The sequence below is a fragment of the Oscarella lobularis genome, chromosome 7 (assembly GCF_947507565.1).
Source record: "Oscarella lobularis chromosome 7, ooOscLobu1.1, whole genome shotgun sequence".
Taxonomy (NCBI): domain Eukaryota; kingdom Metazoa; phylum Porifera; class Homoscleromorpha; order Homosclerophorida; family Oscarellidae; genus Oscarella; species Oscarella lobularis.
Window position 1 is genome coordinate 1,546,634 of NC_089181.1, and position 19,836 is coordinate 1,566,469.

The 19,836-nt window shown below is 45.5% G+C and overlaps 4 protein-coding genes and 1 pseudogene across 6 annotated transcripts; 2 read left to right on the plus strand and 3 right to left on the minus strand.

Moving 5' to 3' along the window:
* Window positions 1–3,491: 3,491 nt before the first annotated feature.
* LOC136189077 (potassium channel subfamily K member 2-like) lies at window positions 3,492–5,602 on the minus strand. Its single transcript, XM_065976920.1, has 3 exons — window positions 5,534–5,602; window positions 3,616–4,000; window positions 3,492–3,562 (listed from the first exon to the last, which is right to left on the minus strand). The coding sequence occupies exons 1-3, from the start codon at window positions 5,600–5,602 to the stop codon at window positions 3,492–3,494; spliced, it is 525 nt and encodes a 174-aa protein (XP_065832992.1).
* A 955-nt stretch (window positions 5,603–6,557) lies between these two features.
* LOC136188732 (replication factor C subunit 1-like) lies at window positions 6,558–9,959 on the plus strand. 2 transcript variants are annotated; one of them, XM_065976506.1, is made up of 13 exons: window positions 6,558–6,607; window positions 6,658–6,771; window positions 6,816–6,879; window positions 6,931–7,127; window positions 7,315–7,494; window positions 7,546–7,861; window positions 7,968–8,180; window positions 8,236–8,651; window positions 8,701–8,849; window positions 8,902–9,019; window positions 9,085–9,312; window positions 9,365–9,496; window positions 9,545–9,959. In XM_065976506.1, the coding sequence occupies exons 1-13, from the start codon at window positions 6,605–6,607 to the stop codon at window positions 9,809–9,811; spliced, it is 2,397 nt and encodes a 798-aa protein (XP_065832578.1). In that variant the 5' UTR covers window positions 6,558–6,604; the 3' UTR covers window positions 9,812–9,959. The 2 variants fall into 2 exon arrangements, with proteins under 2 accessions (XP_065832578.1, XP_065832579.1); XM_065976507.1 differs by having other exon boundaries at window positions 6,658–6,767.
* Window positions 9,960–10,866: 907 nt separating this feature from the next.
* LOC136188733 (uncharacterized) lies at window positions 10,867–13,651 on the minus strand (annotated as a pseudogene).
* Window positions 13,652–14,056: 405 nt separating this feature from the next.
* Window positions 14,057–18,227, minus strand: LOC136189121 (netrin receptor DCC-like). Its single transcript, XM_065976962.1, has 8 exons — window positions 16,495–18,227; window positions 16,047–16,310; window positions 15,483–16,001; window positions 15,127–15,426; window positions 14,742–15,066; window positions 14,588–14,681; window positions 14,218–14,533; window positions 14,057–14,171 (listed from the first exon to the last, which is right to left on the minus strand). Exons 1-8 carry the CDS (start codon window positions 16,559–16,561, stop codon window positions 14,125–14,127), a joined length of 1,932 nt encoding a protein of 643 aa, XP_065833034.1. The 5' UTR covers window positions 16,562–18,227; the 3' UTR covers window positions 14,057–14,124.
* LOC136189124 (uncharacterized) lies at window positions 16,808–19,783 on the plus strand. Of its 2 annotated transcripts, XM_065976967.1 has the most exons (11): window positions 16,808–16,992; window positions 17,039–17,288; window positions 17,343–17,470; window positions 17,616–17,772; window positions 17,847–18,013; window positions 18,072–18,097; window positions 18,165–18,294; window positions 18,364–18,765; window positions 18,821–19,045; window positions 19,096–19,377; window positions 19,432–19,783. In XM_065976967.1, the coding sequence occupies exons 7-11, from the start codon at window positions 18,165–18,167 to the stop codon at window positions 19,695–19,697; spliced, it is 1,305 nt and encodes a 434-aa protein (XP_065833039.1). In that variant the 5' UTR covers window positions 16,808–16,992; window positions 17,039–17,288; window positions 17,343–17,470; window positions 17,616–17,772; window positions 17,847–18,013; window positions 18,072–18,097; the 3' UTR covers window positions 19,698–19,783. The 2 variants fall into 2 exon arrangements, with proteins under 2 accessions (XP_065833039.1, XP_065833040.1); XM_065976968.1 differs by lacking the exons at window positions 16,808–16,992; window positions 17,039–17,288 and having other exon boundaries at window positions 17,469–17,544; window positions 17,616–18,013.
* The last annotated feature ends 53 nt before the right edge of the window (window positions 19,784–19,836 follow it).

Consider the following 19,836-nt stretch of genomic DNA (forward strand, 5'->3'; position numbering starts at 1 on the left):
TGGGGTGTGAAACGATAGCAGGCAGTCCGGTGACAGGGCACCACGCCAGTGGAGCTTGTCATCTCGAGCATCGCAGACTCAGGCCTTGTCGCCATCGTCTTGATGCAGGATAGTCAGAGAAAGACGGCAGAAAGTACGTTTGAATTTCACGTCGTTCGATCACGTATCTTTCGACGATCGAGAGTAAATCTGTATTATGGGTGCGAATGCCTCGCACGACAGGCGGATTTCCGGATCCTCCGTCGAGCGATGGTGCACACTGTGCTTCGGAAAGGCGGGCGATCTCCGGATCTCCGTCGATCGAGCGATGCCGTGCACACTGTGCTTCGCGAAGAAAGGCAGGCGATCTCCGGAACTCCGTCGAGCGATGGTGCACACTGCTTCGGAAAGGCAGTTACCTTGGCTAATCCTGCCAGTAGTCATATGCTTGTCTCAAAGATTAAGCCATGCATGTCTAAGTGTAAGCGTTCTTATACGGCGAAACTGCGAATGGCTGACAAGTCGGATTGTACGTTCTGCTGACTACATGAGTTTAAGTTATATTGCTTTAATAAAAGGTCAGTATTTCGACCGACAAAAAGGCGTCCTCATGCCAATGCTCTGTTTTTTCGAAATTTACCCCCGCGAAAGCCATGCATTGTCCCGTACAGCTTCTAAGAACCTCCTATATACCCTAACGCACTTTACTGCGGTCTCGGTTTTGCTGTTTTTTGCCTTTTGAGTCGATTTTTGGGCGAGAATGCAAATGTCGTGTTGTGTTCACGGATTAGTATAGTCACGTGTTATTGGTCCCGCCCTAAAGTATAAAAGGGCAAGTAACTCCCTGCACTCCTCCGCGGATCCGGCTGCCATCCGTTCTTCCCGTCCTGGTGCCGCGTGGTCGTTGAAGCCCGGTCGCTACAGTCGGGTTTCGAAAAGCAGTTTCAACTTTCGAATGGGATCCAGACAAGCCCACAGAAAACGCAATCTTTTGGCGGTTTTCGGTGCATAAACGACTTGTTTAGCGCAGTTGTAGTTACTTAGCAAGTTTAAAGAAAGAAGTCAAAACAAAGAGCTCAGATGAAAAAAGGCAGACGCCGCCGCCGCCACCGCCACCGCCAGCGCCGTCAAGTTTAAAGAAAGAAGTCAAAACAAAGAGCTCAGATGAAAAAAGGCAGACGCCGCCGCCGCCACCGCCACCGCCAGCGCCGTCAAGACATTCACCGAGAAAATCTGCCAAGGATCCCAAAGCTTCGCCCATGAAAAGATCACTATCAGAAGGAGTGTCCCAAGTGAAGAAAGTGAACCTCTTGCTAAAGAATCTGAAGCTTCTTCAACGAAAAAACCATCGGAAAAATCCAAGAAGAAAAGGAAACTCTCCGTAGATGCCGATGAACCGGAATCCTCAGGCTCTTCTGCAGAGAAATCCCTGTCCCAAGGAAAGTCTCGTATAGCGAAAGAAGCGGGAAAAGAAAGGGAGCTGGCTTCGCGGACCCCATTAAAGGTGGCCCATACGCCCAGAAAAATAAAAGAGTTCAAACGAGCAATGGGCTATGCCATCGCAAAGGATAGGCCCATAAGCCCAAAACAGGCCAACAGCAGAATAAAGGGCTACGCCCATAAAACAAGTAGTGCCCAGAACGGGCTAACAGCAGAAGTAAAAAATATCCGGCATGAGCCAAGGGCTATGCCCATACGCCCAAAACGGGCCTACAAGATAAAACTCGATGAGATCGAGAAGCTCTTAGGTAACATTTAAGTGAATTTTTTGCGTTTATGTTTTAAGGTTTTTAAGAAATTTTTATGTGGAAAAAGTTTGCTCAGAACTAAGTCAAACAAACGGATCATCATTGATCACTGACTAAGTATAATCATCATGGCAAACTCACTCCGCATGCCCAATTTAAGCCCCCATCACGCCGGCCCACATTGATACACCGTGCCCGTCATCAGCCGTTTAAACATATATAATCAAGCCTGCAAATTTGCTGACGGAACAAAAAAGACACAAAAACTAGCCAAAAGCGGGGGGGGGGCTCGACTACGCGCGTCGATTTAATTGAGCGACGCCTGCACCCCGACGATCGGCGTAAGAAAACGGTTTACACGGGGCCAAAAGGCGACAGATCCAATAATGATCCTTCCGCAGGTTCACCTACGGAAGCTCATGTAGTCATGTAGTCATGTAGTCAGCAGAACGTACCATCCGACTCATCAGCCGGGGGGTCACTTCGTCCGTCGCCGCGGCCGCGATATCAGCCCTTGCTGTTGGTCGTTCCGTTGGCTGGGGGCACGCAGCAAAGAGGAAGAAAGCCATCTAATGTTTAAAGGGTTAAAAGCCTTTTGATGTCAACAAATAAAAATAAATATTTTTTAGTTGTATCACTGTTCCATTGGCTCAGTGCACGCCATGTTTCTTCTTTTTATTCTACTTGTCCGCGAGAGGTTCACGACCTCTACAGCAAACGAATGAAAGCCACATTTGCTGTTGAAGAGCTAACAAGTATTATCTACGGGAAAGAGGCTAACGAAAGGCGAGCAAACTTCCACGTGCTTCCAAAAAACCTTTAAAGCAGTAAAAAGCAGTTAAAAAGCAGTAAAAGACGAAATTTACTTTATAAATATGTTTGAACTCTACGAGATCGAGGTATCATCATTTTGTTTTCGGGCGATGTTCTGATATTCTCCTTTCATAGGCAGCATCTTCGATTGAAATTGGTGTGGAATCGTGCATCAGCAATGTCTTCTTCCTCATCTAATTTTTGGCCTTTGGTCGTTTTATCAGAACCTTTTCTACATCTTTCTTTCTTGGAGGTCTTCCCCTTCTTTCCGTGTTTCTTCCTTTTCTTCTTCGTTCCTCTTCTTAGAACTACTCTCATTCTCATCTTCAACATCACTTTGATTTTCTTCTCCTATGGTATCGTTTCTGACACTGATGACGTCGTCGCCATAGTCGTGGTCGTCATCGTCACTTGACAGCCCGTCTTCGAGATCGCCCGTACTGGATGGCTCGGGTCATTTCTTTCTTCTCTGGAAACCGTCCGTTTCTGCTTCGCTCTCGTCTTCGTCCGACAGGCAATCCAACTTTAGTTGAACTATCGTTTCGATCTCGTTTTCCACTTTGCGACGCAATCGTTCGTGTCGATCGGGATCGTCGCTCGAGTCAGACTCTTTCGAGGGCCGTATATACTTCCCGCTTCTTTCAGGCCGAATAGTAGCGCAAGGCTCCCTAGTCGTTTTCGTAGCCACGTCGTCGTCGCTAAGCGCGGCCTTACACGAAGCATCACTGTGTCGTGCTGAACATCACGTGAAGCCCGTCCCCCTGTTGTCAAGGCAGAGCACATGCGCCGTGGTGTAGAATTGTACCCTTACACGAAGACATGAGTACTGTAGAACTAAGACAAAAAAGGTCAAACAAATAAATGTAATAGACTGCATCCAAAATGTTTGCTACTCGGACTCAACGTCCTCCTTCTCCTCCTTCTCCTCCTTCTCTTTTGGTTTTATCAAGTTCAGTTGATTTCTCTTCGTCTCGCTTCAACTCTTCTCTCAACTCTATTAGCGACTTTCCCAATAAAAAGTGCTAGTACAGAGAGTCCTAATATAATCCAACCCCCCCCCCCCCCCCCCCCCCGCAAATCTTATAGAATTCTCTATACTGTGAGCTTTCCTGTTCCGGAACAAAATCCCCAAACCCAACAGTAGTCAACGTGACAAAAACGTAATACATAGAATCACGATACGACCAATCCTCGATGGCAGTAACAACCGAAAACAGAAAACCCTTCCTGTACTTTTGAAAACTTTTCAACTTGCGCCCAATCCAATTAAAAAACGTTGAATAACCTTTTCCAATCATACCGAGCATATACCCAGTATAAGGAATCCCGAATAGTTTCCCGCCCCTCGTCGACGGAGATATGTTCCCGTATCCGATCGTAGTCACGACGGTCAAGGAGAAGAAAAACGAGGCCCCGCGTACACCCAGTTTATTCTGCTTCTTTGGGCCGCCCCTAATTGGCTATTCGCTTCCGCAAAGGATTGCAGCAGAGCGCTTATGTTCTGCTGGGCTTCGGAGCTCACGTTGAATCGTTCCGCGTTCGACTCCACGGATTCGTATAGTCTCGTTCCCAGCCCCCTCCCCCTCCGTTAATATCACTACGGTCTGTTGGGGGGGATAATTGGTAGTGACGTGTGCCGCGAAGTAGCAAGTGCACGAGAAGTGCCCACCCGATTCAGCGTACAAGTTGCGCGTCGATTTCTAGCTACACTACGGATCGCGAGAATCTCGCTCTATAGGGTATGCAAAGGGGCGCTGCAGAACGGTTTCGCCGGCGAGTGCGGTGCGAGATAAGCGCACACGAGCGTAGATCTCTATATACCGGCGAAACCGTTCTGCAGCGCCCCTTTGCATACCCTATAGAGCGAGATTCTCGCGATCCGCAATGAAGCTAGAAATCGATGCGCAACGCTGAATCGAGTGTGCACTTGCTACTTCTCGCCTGAAATTGCTAGAGTCGTGCAGCGGTATTGGGACCGTGACATCATGCTTTTGGGACAGCTACCTCCGAACGACGCGGCTGTTCCCGAAGTCCCTTTTGGCGCTAGAGGCTTGCACTTACCTTCCGCGTTCAGACGCACAACCGTTGGGTTAATCGGCCTAACGCTCGCGAAAGCACAGCCCGTATATCACCCCGCCCCCGAGTCAGCGAAGTCGGAACGGGTCTCGGGTTTTTGGGACGCGCTTCTAACCGAGTGATTACGTCTATACATATAACATATTATACATCATTTGAAAGCACTTTTCATCAGCTTTTTTCTGTGCTAACCGTTTTTGAAAAATTATCACCTATGTGGAAATAATGCTTGTTTAAAAAAGCCGGTGCGTCATGAGTTTGGAACACTATGGTTTTTGTATCTAGAATTGTTCGCGACTTCAAATAGACAACAAAAATTAACTTAAAAATGTATTGCGTCAAAAAGTTTTGCAAAAATTCGCTTAAAAAACCAGTTCAAATGGCAGATAGGAATTTTTTCGTGCTTCTAGCAATGTCTATAGAATGCAAATGTTCTATTTTTTAAACATAACCTTTTGTAACGGAGTTTCGAAAAATCAGGTCTTGCAGGCTGACAGTGTACCCAGGCCCGGCGGAGTAAATTTTGGGTTACCAGGGCCAGAAGTGATATCGAAAAGGGGGTCTGGGGGCGGAGCCCCCATAAAAATTTTTAAGAAGTGTGATCTTCTAGATGTAGGAACAGCTTCATAAATATACTATGCATTTATGTTCATAAAATATTTCTGCTGCTCTCAAAGTAGCTATTGAGGCTCCCAGATCCCTATCTCAATCGGTCACTACCCTTTCTACCAAAAATGTTTTCAAAGCATTTAACTAAGTAGTTAGTTTTTCCACATGCACATTAGTTCAATAGCTGAAAGAGCTTTCACAGATTGCGTTTGTACATAGACTGGACAATATACCTTTACACTAAGACTAACTATGAGCAGAAGCAAGATAGACTCTGAGCAGGCTTTAGGAAATTTAAAAATACTTACCTTGTACACTTTTAGAAGGAACTGAAATGTTACGCAGCTTTGCTGCTGCACTACTAGACTGTACAACATGCATGGCTAGGGCTGTTGAGTTGACTGATCTAAATTCTACCAGTAGGGGAGAGGCTCGTGTTTTTTCAATAGGGCCACAAGACACCAGGCAACATACATTTGGCTTTTCATTGGTCGGGCCATGGCCCGACCCAACTAGCCACTCCGCCGGGCCTGGCTACCACCGGCACTTGAAGTCCAGGCAGGAAAATGCGCGCTGGTACAATGCATTTAGATTTCTATTAACAGCGCTAGAAGCATGGAAAACACTTCTTTCAGCCATTTTAGCTGGGTTTTAAGCAAATTTTTGGAAAGCTTTTTTTTGACGCAATGCATTTTTAAGTTAATTTTTGTTGTCTATTTGAAGTCGCGAACAATCCTAGATAGAAAAACCGTAGTTTCCCAAAACTCATGACGCACCGGCTTTTTTAAACAAGCATTATTTCCAAATAGGTGATAATTTTTCAAAAACGGTTAGCACAGAAAAATCTGATGAAAAGAGCTTTCAAATGATGTATAATATGTTATATGTATAGACGTAATCACTCGGTTAGAAGCGCGTCCCAAAAACCCGAGACCCGTTCCGACTTCGCTGACTCGGGGGCGGGGTGATATACGGGCTGTGCTTTCGCGAGCGTTAGGCCGATTAACCCAACGGTTGGGCGTCTGAACGCGGAAGGTAAGTGCACGCCTCTAGCGCCAAAAGGGACTTCGGGAACAGCCGCGTCGTTCGGAGGCAGCTGTCCCAAAAGCATGATGTCCCAAAAGCATGATGTCCCAATACCGCTGCACGACTCTACTTCGCGGCACCTACATCACTACCAAGTATCCCCCCCAATCGGGGAGAGCGGTGCACAACAAGATCAAGGGCATGTCCCCAGACCCCTCTCCCCGTAGAACGAGACTAGGATTCGTACACGTGGAAGCCATTGCGTTTGGTCACGAGAGCAGTGTCCCGTAGGTCTACAGCTCGTTCTACCGGGGTTTCTTGTTTCGACGGCGCCCGTATACTCGTGAAGAAAAATGGTGAATTACCGCCACTTTCCGAAGCGAATTTTGACTCTCTCGTCCTCTAGGACATTCGATCGTACTTTCAGCAAAGTCCCGGGGCAACTTCGGCCTCGTCAGCGATCGGTAAAGCCGTCCAGAGGCAGGCGAAAGATTCGAGAAGGAAGCGACCCACTATGTTGGTACGTAAAATGAAGGAAGAACGCTTTTGAGCGCGAAATTTTAGTCGGATTCCGACGAGAAAGATTTTATGACCACGAAAAAGAAGAAACGAGCCGGAAAAATTTTAGGTGATAAGTTGCACTATTTCGTGTCGATTGACATATATAGATTTCATCTAGATGACGAGGACGAAAGAAAAGTGACGTCATCGTCATCAAAAGCAACCGCAAAGAAGCGAAAATCTCGTATCGAAGTCGCAGCAAGCGAATATTTTAAATTAAAGAAATCCACATCGACACCAACATCAAAAGCCACGTACAGAGCCTTTATGAATCGCGATGGGCCAACTCAGTTGGGAAGCAAACAACTTCCAGAAGTAAGGCTTAAAAAATATTAATCAGTACAAGTATAGGTGTGACCGTGTTTGTCCCATATAAGCTGTTCTTGTTTTGCTTTTGGCCTCTTGGTCAAGAGCTCTTTAGTATGAATACTACCTCCCTCTGCCTTAACTTTAGTAGTTTTGGTCACCCCCTGTCATTCCTAAAAGAATGTTTTGGCCCTAGGCTTGTGAGAATTGTCTTGAGGGTTTGTCCTTCGTTGTAACGGGCGTGCTGGAGTCTTTTGAACGCGAAGAAATTTTGGACTTCATTAAGAAGTACGGCGGTAAAATTTCGGGGCAAGTTGGAAAGAGAACGAGCTATTGCGTCATGGGAAGAGACGCTGGTCCAAAGAAGATTGAAAATGTAATACGTTGATGAATAGAATCGATAATGTATGACGTAAAACCGTGGCAGGTTGAAAAGTTTAAGATTAAGACGTTAGGCGAAGACGAGTTTCTGGCGTTCGTTTCGTCTTTGCTTTCCAAACGATCTAAATATTCAAAGATAGGTCCTTCGCCAAAGAAACCAAAGAAAGAAAAAATAGAAGAAGAATGGCCGTCTTTTGGAGGAGACGTGGTTTTATCAGGTGACCACGGTTCCGCTCTATTAGTAGACAAATACAAACCCAAGTCAACGAAAGAGATCATTGGACAGCAAGGAGACAAAAGCAACGTGAAAAAATTGGTGAAATGGATTAAGAATTGGAATGACGTGAACGTGAAAAAAACAGGTAACAAACCAAAGTGTATCAAAATCATTTAAATGACCTATTTACTATAACCTATTCATTTGTAAGATCATAGAAGTAGTCTTATATATGATGTCATAATTTCTAGGGCGTCGCTTGCGAGAAGACGGGAGCATGTTCAGAGCAGCTCTGCTTTCGGGTCCACCGGGCGTCGGCAAGACGACGTCGGCGTTACTCGTCTGCAAAGAGGCCGGATACAGTTTCATCGAATTCAACGCGAGCGTGACGAGAAACAAGAAAACGTTAGAAGGGGCCCTAATCGACGCCCTGGCCACCCACGAAATCGGGAACCTCATCAAAGGCAAAAGACATACGACATATAGTGTCTTCTAATGATATTAGGGAAATGTTTCTAGGGGATTCCTCTGGGGTCAAACAGGCCGTTATTATGGACGAAGTCGACGGAACGTCGGGTAATGAGGATCGGGGTGGTATAGGCGAGCTGATTTCTCTGATCAAGTCGTCTCTCGTGCCCATTATATGCATTTGCAACGATCGTCAACATCCGAAACTTCGCTCGCTCGCCAATCACTGCTACGACCTTCGTTTCCAACGACCGCGCGTCGAACAGATCAAAGGGGCGATGATGAAGGTCGCCTTTCGCGAGAAAATCGACATCAAAGCGCCGGCGATCGAGCAGATCGCCACGGCGGCGAACGGCGACATTCGACAGACACTTCATCATTTAGCAATGTGGTCAGCGTCTGGCAAAACGATAACGTTCGAAGACGCTAAAGACGAAGCGCGGAAGTCGAAGAAGCAGCTCATCGTTGTAAGTGATGCATGCCCTCGCACGCTTTTTTTGAGGATGATTTCCTTAGACTCCCTTTGAGGCCGTGCGACTCGTCTTTTCCCCGCAAACGCAGCGTCAAAGCGTCAGCGAACAGACGGAGCTCTTCTTTCAGGACTATTCTCTCATGCCACTTTTTGCCTGGGAGAACTATCCGCTGGCTCGTCCGCAGAGAGCAACGTAGGAGAAAACGAGAGTCCTCTTTAGTAGAATTACCTTCGGTCTCTGATAGAAATAATCCTAAGGAAGCTCTAACGCTTTTAAGCCGAGCAGCTGACTCGTTTTGCTACGGTGATATAATCGAATCTTCTATTCGTTCTAGAGGAAACTGGGACCTTCTCCCAGTCCAGGTAAACGATGTCCACCCGCCATACGCACTCTCGTCTTTTAAATCGTCCTTTTTCTTTTAATTAAGGCGATTTTTTCTTCTGTGGTGCCCGGCTTTTTTGCTCACGGTCCCATCAATCAGATGATTAATTTTCCCCAGTGGCTCGGTCACAATTCGAAGCAGAGTCGATTGCGACGAGTTCTTAGCGAACTCGCCGTTCACATACACCGAGAAGCGAACGTGACGTCGAGAAGTCTCACCAGCGATTATCTAGCCTTGCTACACCAGAAAATAGTCCAACCTCTGATTGAAGAAGTTTGCAAAACAGCAAAATTGCCCACGGGTTTAATTAATTATGAATTTTTAGGGTGTAGGCGGGGTTAATGACGCGCTTTCTGTCATGGAAACGTATTCTCTTGCTCGAGAGGATATCGATTCTATGAGCGAATTGGTTTCGTTACCCGGGAAACCGGATATGTTTAGTAAAGTTGAATCTAAGGTAAAGAGCACAGTGCATTGGTGGTTAGGTATGACGTCGTGTGGCTAGGTTAAATCTGCTTTTACACGCGCTTTCAATAAGGCATCGTTTGTTGCTCCCTATTCGACTGGATTGCCAAGGAAACTTCGGTTTCGAGCTGTCGCCGACGACGACGTCGGAGAACTCAGTGACAGTGGGAGGACGGAAGATGTCGAAGACAACGCGGATCCAGCGACGGATACTATGATCAAAAGAAAGGGTAAGGAAGCGGCACGCGGTCGAAAGGCCGGACGGGGTAGTAGGGGACGAGGCGGTCGAGGAAAGAAGTCGATTTAGAAGCACTCCCTTTCATCTTTTCCCACTTTATTTCAGACGTGCGCCATGCAATGTGTACGTGCATTTCTTCTCCCCAATATAATAGGTACAGTACTACTGTACGCGTGTCTTCTCACAATAGTGTTGAATATAAAAATATAGTCTCTCTCTTCTATTCACTAGTCTCGGGCCTCCTGTAGCGCTTCTTAAGCATAGCAGCAGGTAGGTGGAGCAGCGGCGGATCCACGATCATAGCCAAAAAGGAAGAACATGGCCCTACACACAAAAAGTTGGAAAAAAAATTTGAGGGCATCTCCTTTCTTGTTACTTTGGCTTTGATCATTGCTGGAGAGCCTGCAATAGAGAAGGGCGAAGCGTTTGACTGAAGTCCCCTGTAAGAAAATTGCAGATATTTTTCCGGATTAGAATCGTCGTCAAGCCAAAGACCATAGTTCCAAACTGTCGTATTCAGAATCTGTACAACGGGTTTTTGAGACGTGGCCCATTTCGATTTCCTAATTACTTGATAATCTTTGCTTTCAAAGGAATAATTTCGAAGAGCAGTGTAGTTTTCTCCGATCTGAAGGGCGTATAGCAAAGGTCTAAGACAGAAACGTTCCACTACCTCAAACGCATGAAAATCGACTGACCCTTTATAGACAGCAGCTGCGTTATTGTAGCGCCGTTCAATCCTCATTTTCATTGCCAATTGGAGACTGATTGTTGTATTGCCCGTACAACTAACAGGAGTGGCAGTCCCTATAAACCAGAAATATGCAATTAGTGTTTTTGAAAATGCAGTAAAACTTTGTGGTCGACGGCAACGGTACTGCCGTTAGCCCAAGACGGAATTCGAAGGTGAATGTTGTAAGTGCTGGACGAAATTGTTGATGTCGTTATGGTGCCGTCCCAAGGATACGCTGTGTCGACGGAGACGTCCACTACGTCGCCGTTCTTATCATTCATGGTGTACCAAACCGTAGCTGGAGCGTACATTCCTATGACCTAATAAAAAATTACATAAATTTAAATTTGATTTCACGTGCGTAAACGAACTACCAGTTCGTTATTTGACGTCAAAAAAACATGCGAGACACGTACTTTGGCCAGCCTTGATTGATATTGCCTGACAAGACAATGACGTCAGAATATCAATGACATTATTCATTTGCCATTTTTTACCCGTGCAGCATCCGTAATTGGGTTCTTGTCCATATCTAATTCAACAGAAATACCGGTAAGCAAACACACGCAGCTAGACTAATGACTAACAAAATCGAATCAGGCCCGTTGCTCGCCCATACGTGACTGTCCAAGTGAACAGCATTAGCTTCGTTTGTCTGTTGTAAGTATTGATTGCGCCCACATGTCTGGCGTCAATGTAGCCGGAAGAGCGTTGTAGCATATCTTTTCCGCAAGCTCGGCTAAAGCAATCGCTAAGACAGCTACGCGTGAATGTCAATAATTTTTGCACCGAACATTGGATCGCCTGTGACGGCGAAAATCATCTCTAAAGAAAACATCGTTTCCACCACAGCACACCGCTCTGTGCCTAAATGCAAGAAACCGGATTACACATTGAGAAATACTAACAATTCGTTCTATTTTAGTAGGAGAACACTATCAATAGTATAGACGATAGGATAAAGTCGTGAAAACGACAAACTCATGTGTACGCAATACCGTCGTTATAGACCGAAATCAGCTACGAAGAACTAATCAATCCTTTCATGAAGTTGGGAAGGCCGCATAGCTACGATAAAACGCTTGGCGAAAAGCAGTCAAAGAAACAGCCCGCACTGCTTACCGTTTTCACAATCAAGAATTTTACACCTCTAAGCTAACAATGAATTGCTGTATGCGAGAATCATAGAAAAGTGCTCCTAGAATGGGGGCCTCAACGATCGAAGTCCACACACGTATACACAGAAACGGACTAATGACTGTTTTTTATGATTTCCTACCTCTTGAAGGCATCTTGCCGGCCAAGTGTTCGTCAGCCGCAAAGATGCCACTTGCAAGTCCGTGATACTTATAAAGCCTTTCAACGCGCTGATAGGAGCTGTTCCGGTCTGTTTCGTTCTTTGATTGGCGATACCTAATTTTGAAAATAGCATAACACCAAAGCATCAAAACCTGTCGTCACCAACCAGATAGCTCCTGATTTCAGAGATTGACCGACGTTGACTCCGTGGTTGTACATGTCCATTCGAGTCGCCGCCTGAGTAGGAAAATCATCTTCAGCATAGTAACTTTTCCAATCGAACCCCTTTGTTCAAAAATATCCAAAAATACACTGGAAACGCGTCGAGAGACTGACTTGTTGACTGGCCAATTCAGCCACATCCCACAAGAATTGCTCTTCCCCGGTCGATCCATATTCAATTAGCCAATGACACGACACAGCCAAATCTTGCCATCTGGCTCCTGACCTGAAAGAAAGTTAATGAAAAATCTGTGCACAAATCAAAATATGAAATCTCACCAACCACCAAGAGGAACCTGAAACATTTTCTGATGAGCTACGTGCAAATATTTCATAATAGCCGGTATGATCCGCGAGTCACTACTATTTCCTTCATAATACTAAACCAAGAAGTCGCAGTAATAACTTTTGCAGACCAGGCTCATTAGACGGGCTGCACCTGAAGTAAAGCAAAGAGCATTGGGAACTTTGACCAGTACATGTTGCCGTCCTTCTCGTCTTCAGGCCCGAGCCATCCGTCAGCGCTCTGATGACTTAAAATGTAGTCGAGTTATTTGTGAACTTGAGCTAGCAACTTAAGATTGTCGCTTTCCAGATGAAACGCAAGTGGAACAAAGCCGTTGAGCCAGTACGGCGTTTCTTGGTGAACAAACGTATCTCCTTTGCCGCCAATCCAACTCGAATTTGCCACGTCTACCCAAAACTTAGACAAGTGGCCAGAAAGACCGTCAGCCTGAATTTTAAGTTGATTCTTCAACCACCCTAAGAAAATTAATTGTATCTCAATTTCGAACATAAAGAGCGGTACAGCACCTTGAGGCTGAATCGCCACAAGTGAAAGAGGCTTGTATGTGAAAGGAAGCAAAGTGGCGTTCTTTACCTATTTGAGAAACTGTTCGGTATCTTCTGATCTTCCAATACATATGTAGGATTCATTACCCGGCAAGGATTCGCATTTTGCTTCATCAAGGTTCCTTTCAGATAGCAAAGTGGCTGAGAATTGTCATTGCCTCCCGAGCAATTGGCTTTGCAGTACGCCCAACAAACGCACTGAGCGCACATTTGAGCGCACACAGACGGTTTATCAGTTGAATGCAACGTCACTGGCATGCCAGGCAAATCGCCATACATTCGATCGACGCCGTTGTCACCGTCAGCAAAATTGGCAAATGCAAACGAACGAATAAAGACGAGCAGAAAGACAACTCGAATCGCTATCATCGCTGCGTTTACAGTGAAAACGTGATCTCACGTGAAAGAAATGGTAATAGAATTTTGACATTCATCGTCATCATGTGGAGACTCTTCCAGTGACGCTTTAGTTCATCTCTTTTACAATCAACGGCGCCATCAGAACGTCAAAATGCTTAAACTAAACATTAATGTTAATTAATTAATTAATTAATTAATTAATTTCGTAGAGCAATAAGACTTTAATTTGTGTCGCACTCAAATTTTCACTCGCTTGATACTCTTTGTTTTCGAAGGAATAATTTCGCAGAATAGTATAGTTTTATTGAACCTGAAAGGCGTAAAGCAAAGGTCTCAAGGCAGCAGCTGCGTTATTGTACATTGCCAATGGCAGACTGTAGTACAACTGACTGACAGGAGTGTTATATTCGGCGTGATGAACCACGGATAACAGAGGAGAACTTACAGCGAAGAGAAACGCACGAAACTACACAAAAGATGTGTCCCGGATAAAGGCAACAAGAGGTTATGTCGGCGTAAACGTTCATCTGGATCCATCGCAGCCATCGCAGCCTCGATCTATGAAGGTTCCTCGCTGACTATTTCGCTACGCCCATGCAGTGGTTTTGCCATCGAGCTAAAAGGAAAGGTTGCGAAAAAATCGAGATCTAGATCGCCTAACGCGTTAACGATGTCAATCGCGCACACATATTCGCAGAGACGTGCACCTTCACGAACTAGGAGTGAAGCAGAGAACGGAACAGTTGAGCGCGGGGCTCCTTTTGAGGGACCTGTTGATTGTCGTCAAGTGAGATCTATGACGTAAAAACGGTGTCCTCCATGACTGCCGCGACGGTTTAGACCGCACTAGTGTATATCGAGAAAACGTTCGTTATATGATACAGATGTAGATGTCTACATACACTACAGTACACTGTTATCTAATCTTGCATTGACTTTTTTTGCAAAAACTTCCAGCAGTTTCTACCATAGAACTATTAGCCATACAAAAGACGACGAGAGAACTTACTTAGTGACGAGCACCAGAAGGTAGTTCCTTGGTTGTGATATTGTTGTAACAAGTGGGCGTCTGCTCGATATGTACAAGTACCAATAAGTAAATGATTTGTTTTGATGAGCAGCTTAGCCAGGTGAAAAAGTTCACCGGTTTCAACTGTGTCTGAGATTACAGTAAAGTGCATCATATTTGCGCATCTGTCATTTCCTCGGAACGTGCGCAAATACGCTGGTTGCGCCATAAAATCTGATTTTAGTTTGGGCGGCATGATGTCCGTAAACTTTTTCCGTACTAAGTTCAGTAACGTAGCATTCGTCGTTTTCCTTTCCTGTATAATGTAAACTCAAGTTTGCAGTCAGCTACACTGCACTTTATAACTCACTTGTTTACAAGTGCAATTCTCCTTGACAAGGCACATAGCGAGTACGGGATGACTATCTAAGACACACGTTGTTGTGCGAGAAAAGCGACGTGAACTGAATCAGAAATGTAATAAAGACCGTTATTATGACAAGAAACATCGTCAATTGTCTTACTCGAGTTTTGAATCTAGTTTTCCGAACGCATAGCGACTAACGCCATACTGATTATAAGCACGCACCCGGACTGTAGAAACGGTCTCCTTGTTGCACACGTTTGTAAACGTTGCCTGTAGCGAAGTCTGTTCGTCTGTTACATTTGCGTGCCTTGCATTCGGATCTCCCTTAAGGTTGCCGTGCGGCCTCGTTTTTGCATACGTCATTACGGTGACGCGATACCCGCTGACGGGCCGGCAGGAGCACAGTCCTGGTTTTTCCCACGTGACTGAAATACCTGCATTAACAACGGCGACGCGAACATTGCCTGGCAAACTCGGTGGCCCTATAGTAAAAATATGAGCTAAATGTGCAATACGAATTGGTCTTTTTATTTTTATTGTACCCATAACTTGGATGCTGTGCTTACAGTGGCCAAGGTATTGTTGTTTGTTGGCCACTTGTACAGTTATGTCATACATGCCACTGTGGTCAAATGTCAGGTTGCTCAGTGTTACATACGCTGCCCACGGACCGTTTGTCAGTATAAAGGGATCGCGAGAGAGTGTAACGTCTTTGCCACTTTGCAGTAGTCTAACAATGAGTTTTGTTGCCAGCTGATGGGCAGTTTTCGCTGGTGGTGTGTAACTGCAGTTTAGCTGAAGCTCTTCTCCCAGAATCCCTACGCGTTTATCTGGTTCAGGGTCTAGGAAGAGTAGCAGTCTTACAATCTTTTAATAAATTTTGCTCATCAATTAAGACCTTGTATGCCTACTTGAACGCAGCGCTTGTCATTTCCTACCGCATTTGTCGCTTCACAACAGTAGTTCCCTTTGTTGTGGTTCTGTAAACTGTGTAGCAGCAATACACTAGTAGTAGATACGACTCGGTTTCCGCTCGTGCTCTCAAAGTGCCACGTGGTATTAGGACTTGGGTCCCCTGTCGCTTGACACTTTATTTCAACCCTTTGTCCCAGCGTAGCAGACTCGCGCGGCTGCGGTACACTGACGGTTGGTTTTGTCAAAACAACGAGACGCCCTTGGGCGTCTTTCGACGTAGGTAGGCGAAAGTAATGACCGCGGCACGTGTAGAGACCTCTGTCGGAATATCTGACTGAGGGAATCTCCAGGGCGAATTTGCCTCGACCCAGGTAGCGATTACGAAAAAATACGGGTGTTTGCTCATGAAGCCATTGAACATTTTCTGCATTTCCGGTGCAAACAATCTTTACAGTAGCACCAACGATAACAGGCGCGATTGGTTCCAGCAACAGCTGAGGCTCTAAACAATATCAATGGCGAAAATGCTAAGTAAGCAAACGAGTACCTTTTATAGAAATGTACTTTTGTCCGACTCTTACGTTTCTGCGGTAGCACTGGTACGTTCCCCCATCTCGTGGTTGGACTCTTTCTATGCGAAGAGTTAGTCCTCCGTGTAGTGTTTTAGCTGACCGTGGAACGGGTTGCTCTGTCTTTTTCCAAACGGTTGGGCCTATCGGTCCTGATGTAAGAGGGCAGAATAGGTCGATGGTTGAACCTTGAAATATCATCTTGTCGGGAGGGTAATGAAGAAGAAGAATAGTAGCCGCAGCTAAGGAAAGAATGATGAGTGTGTGGGCGTGTCACCCAATGTAATAGTATTATCGTGGGCCCACAGTAGTACGTCATGAAAACTACAAAAGTGTACAGTATACGCGCAGACATGGCTTTATTGTAGTTTGCCGAGATCGCCTGAATACGTTTTTTAATTGAATAAGGCCTCTGTTCTCTTGTACCTGAAACGCTTTGGCGTAAACTGATCACGGATGTACTGAAAAGTAAAAGTTGTAGCAGGGACAGCATGACTAGTTGTATGAGGTTTTAAAGGAGAGCTTTGATTGCTTTTGTTGTAAACGTCCAAACACAAATTGAGTGAGTGCTATTGCGACGATTGGCACTAAGCCCGAGTGTGCGGCTTTCTTGGCACGTGCGCCGTGATCAACACGTACGCGGGCATCAAGCGCATGTGATGACTGTTATGTGCAAAGCATGTGCATTTATATGTTGGGTGCTGGTCAGAAAATGGCAAACGAATTTATTGTGCAGTTACTGTGCTGTTGAACGTTAATTAAATAGTAGTCATAAGATCTCAGCCTAAAAATATTGGCGTTGTTTTTAGTCAGCGTGTTTGACTCATCGGTGTACAGCTGGAAACTTTCGAAAGAGGTTTAGTGAAAGAACTTTCAGTCTCATGAATAGTCTGCAGAACAATTTTGAGTGAAATCTGCAAATCAGTGTGTGTAGTACAACTATGACTTTGAGTAACCACTTCCTTTCTAGACGGTTCTCTGACGACTGAGCGCTGTTCTCCGCGATTTTCGCGCACGCGGTTATTCTCCATACAAGAGGCTCAGGGCAAGAGGCTCAATTTGTGTCACAGCTGCATGACTAGTGGCGTGCGGAGTCCTAATTGAGCGATCTCTCGCCTAACGTTTGTTGACGGCTTGGCCTTGCGCACGGAAACGTGCAAGCTGGCTGAGCTTTGTTCATCTAGGTTGCACGTCGACAATCCATAGCCATTGATGATAATGTAAGTCTGGCTCCTGAGAGGGATCGCTTTACTTTCTCAGGCTCTGTCTCATAGGTGCCCAGAGGATATCTCGCCAGAAGCTTCTCATCGAGCAGGGTGGGCTTCAACCTGACGTTTTTGTGCGTCATTTGACTTCGCAGGCGGCAAGTTGTCCTGCCAAAGCGTGGGACGTTATAGTTTCGGTGAGAACCGCGATAGGGCTCCCCCACTCCACCTAACCGCAGTAACCGCGCTCCATGGTCCGTCGATTCATGAAGTAAAAAAATATATGAGCGTTTCGCGCGATAGGTATCTTTGTAACCGAATAATCGCGCCCGCCGTCTTTAGATTTCGAAGACCGTAGCCTGAAGTTGTGCATCGGTTTCGCTAAACTCCCACGCGGCTTTGTTAGAGACGAAGAAAAGCGAGTCATTCTGAGGAGCTTTGGCAGCTCTGTTCACAGCAAAGCAATTGCAGCGAGGATGATCTATCCGAATTCCAACGGGTAAGGGTGGTTATAGTTCATTGAGGCAGCTTTTGCGTACTCGGGGGCAACAAGATTACCCTCTTACTGCTAAGAGCTAGCAGACAGTGACGCTGGTGAACGTGAAATAGAAAATCGTCACAGTTCGCTGAGTCAACGTGGTTACCCCCACGATCATCTGGAATATCAACGAGGAAAACAAAAGGGGAACGATTGGAGAAAAAACAGAGAGGGCAAAAGAAAGAAAATCTCTTCTTAACAGGTACATTTGGATTGTCACCTGCTAAATTCGCATAACTATTGCGTATCTGTTGTCAAAGTGCGGCAATACTGTCATTCACGTCCGGTACGAATATTAGCAAGTAGTTAATCCTTGCGTGTCTAACCACGGAACATTCTTGCGTAACGAATAGATGAGAGTCATCGATGTGGACCCTTTGGTTGCCAGTTTCGTCATGTTGGCGTTGGTTCGGGCAAGTGGGAGAGGACGGCAGGGGACAGACACCGCTCCCAAGTGTGACGTCGACAAAGCTGTTCTTAGATGTACAGTCACGGGGGCGCAGTACAAAATAAAATAACTGATTCCTTATCACTTTGTTGAAATTTTTGCAGCTATTGAAAATGAAAATTCTCGTGCTGAATTGAACATTGAAATGCTTTCTCCCCAGTCAGAACTTGCCGCCGGCACTCGAGAAAACCCCGTTATTTTGCCGCACGATGAGGCAACGCCTTTCACATTTGTTTGCTACGCATCAGTTTATCTCAACGCGACTAGTGGAATCACGGTACAGACTAGCGCGATGTCATTTGACACAAGAGCTGTTGATGGAAGCCTAGTTCAACTTGGTCCGCGTACTAGCTGCTATGAGAATAGAGCCAAGCAATTGGGTGGTGGGCACTATGGCCTAACGAAAACCGTTCATCTCAATAAAGTGATGAATGGAGCGCTTACTTGCACGCTCAAAAGCAACGAGTCAGTTGTCGCTCAGAAGAAAATGTATTTCAGTATCATAGGTAAAGCAATCTATTGCTTATTTTACTAATTGCTATGTAAAGTTACCTAATTTAGAAACGTCCATACATCTAGTCAAACCAAACGATAAGAGCTTCATTCTCAATGTTGAAACGCTTTTTGGGCTTAGAAATGCCGACCTTTATCCTCGCGAAAAACAACTGAATGCAAGTGCGTTTATTTTTAATACGAACAGGAACAGTTCAGGGAATCATACCTATCTCTTGCTGGCAAAAATCTCTGAAATTCATTTTACTTTTGACATCAAAGTTACTTACTACGGTATGTTCTTCCGAAGTTTGACAGTTGTGTTCTTGACACATTTATTACAGAACGCCTTTACGTCATTGCAATGCGGACGGATTCGACTACTACAACGTTTACTGTTCACGGTGAAGACAGCCTACAAAGCCTTGACGCAAATTGTCCGGTGCCTGATTGGACGATCAAGCAGATAGTAGTGCCAAGAGCAGACAACGAGAACCCGCTTATTGTCACAAGCCAGGAGACTTGTGACAACATTTGTGCTAAGAACCGCAGCTATCAGTGCACCGCTATTCCGTATGGACGACGTTCTATTGGCCGAGAGACCTTGTTTTTACCTTGCAATTGTAGTAAGATACCGTAACAAATAGTGCCATGCACGATGATAACTTTGCCATATTTAGCTAAACGTGTGGAGACTCAGTCGAGCTCAGGATACCTTTGGCCAGTCTTGGGCTCTGTGTTAGGGATTGCAGTTGTTGTGGTCGGAGTAGTTCTACTAGTAGTTATTAAACTCCGCTCTAGACGATCTTCTAATTCAGAAAGATATGATCCAGCACGTTTAGGAGATGTGCTCGACGACAGACTGTCAAAATTGGAAGGTCGTTTGAGTCAAGGCATGATGGAAAACAGAGAACTTTCAGACGAAAAAAAGAGCGCTTCTAGCTGAGAACTCGTCGTTTTCCGCTAACGGTATTTGTTTATTTACTCTGCCAATTACCGTATTTACTCTAATAAAAGCCGCCTTCTAATAAACGCCGCTCTATGAGAAACTTTCCTAAAGACCCTCGCTAAAGCGCGCAAGAGCG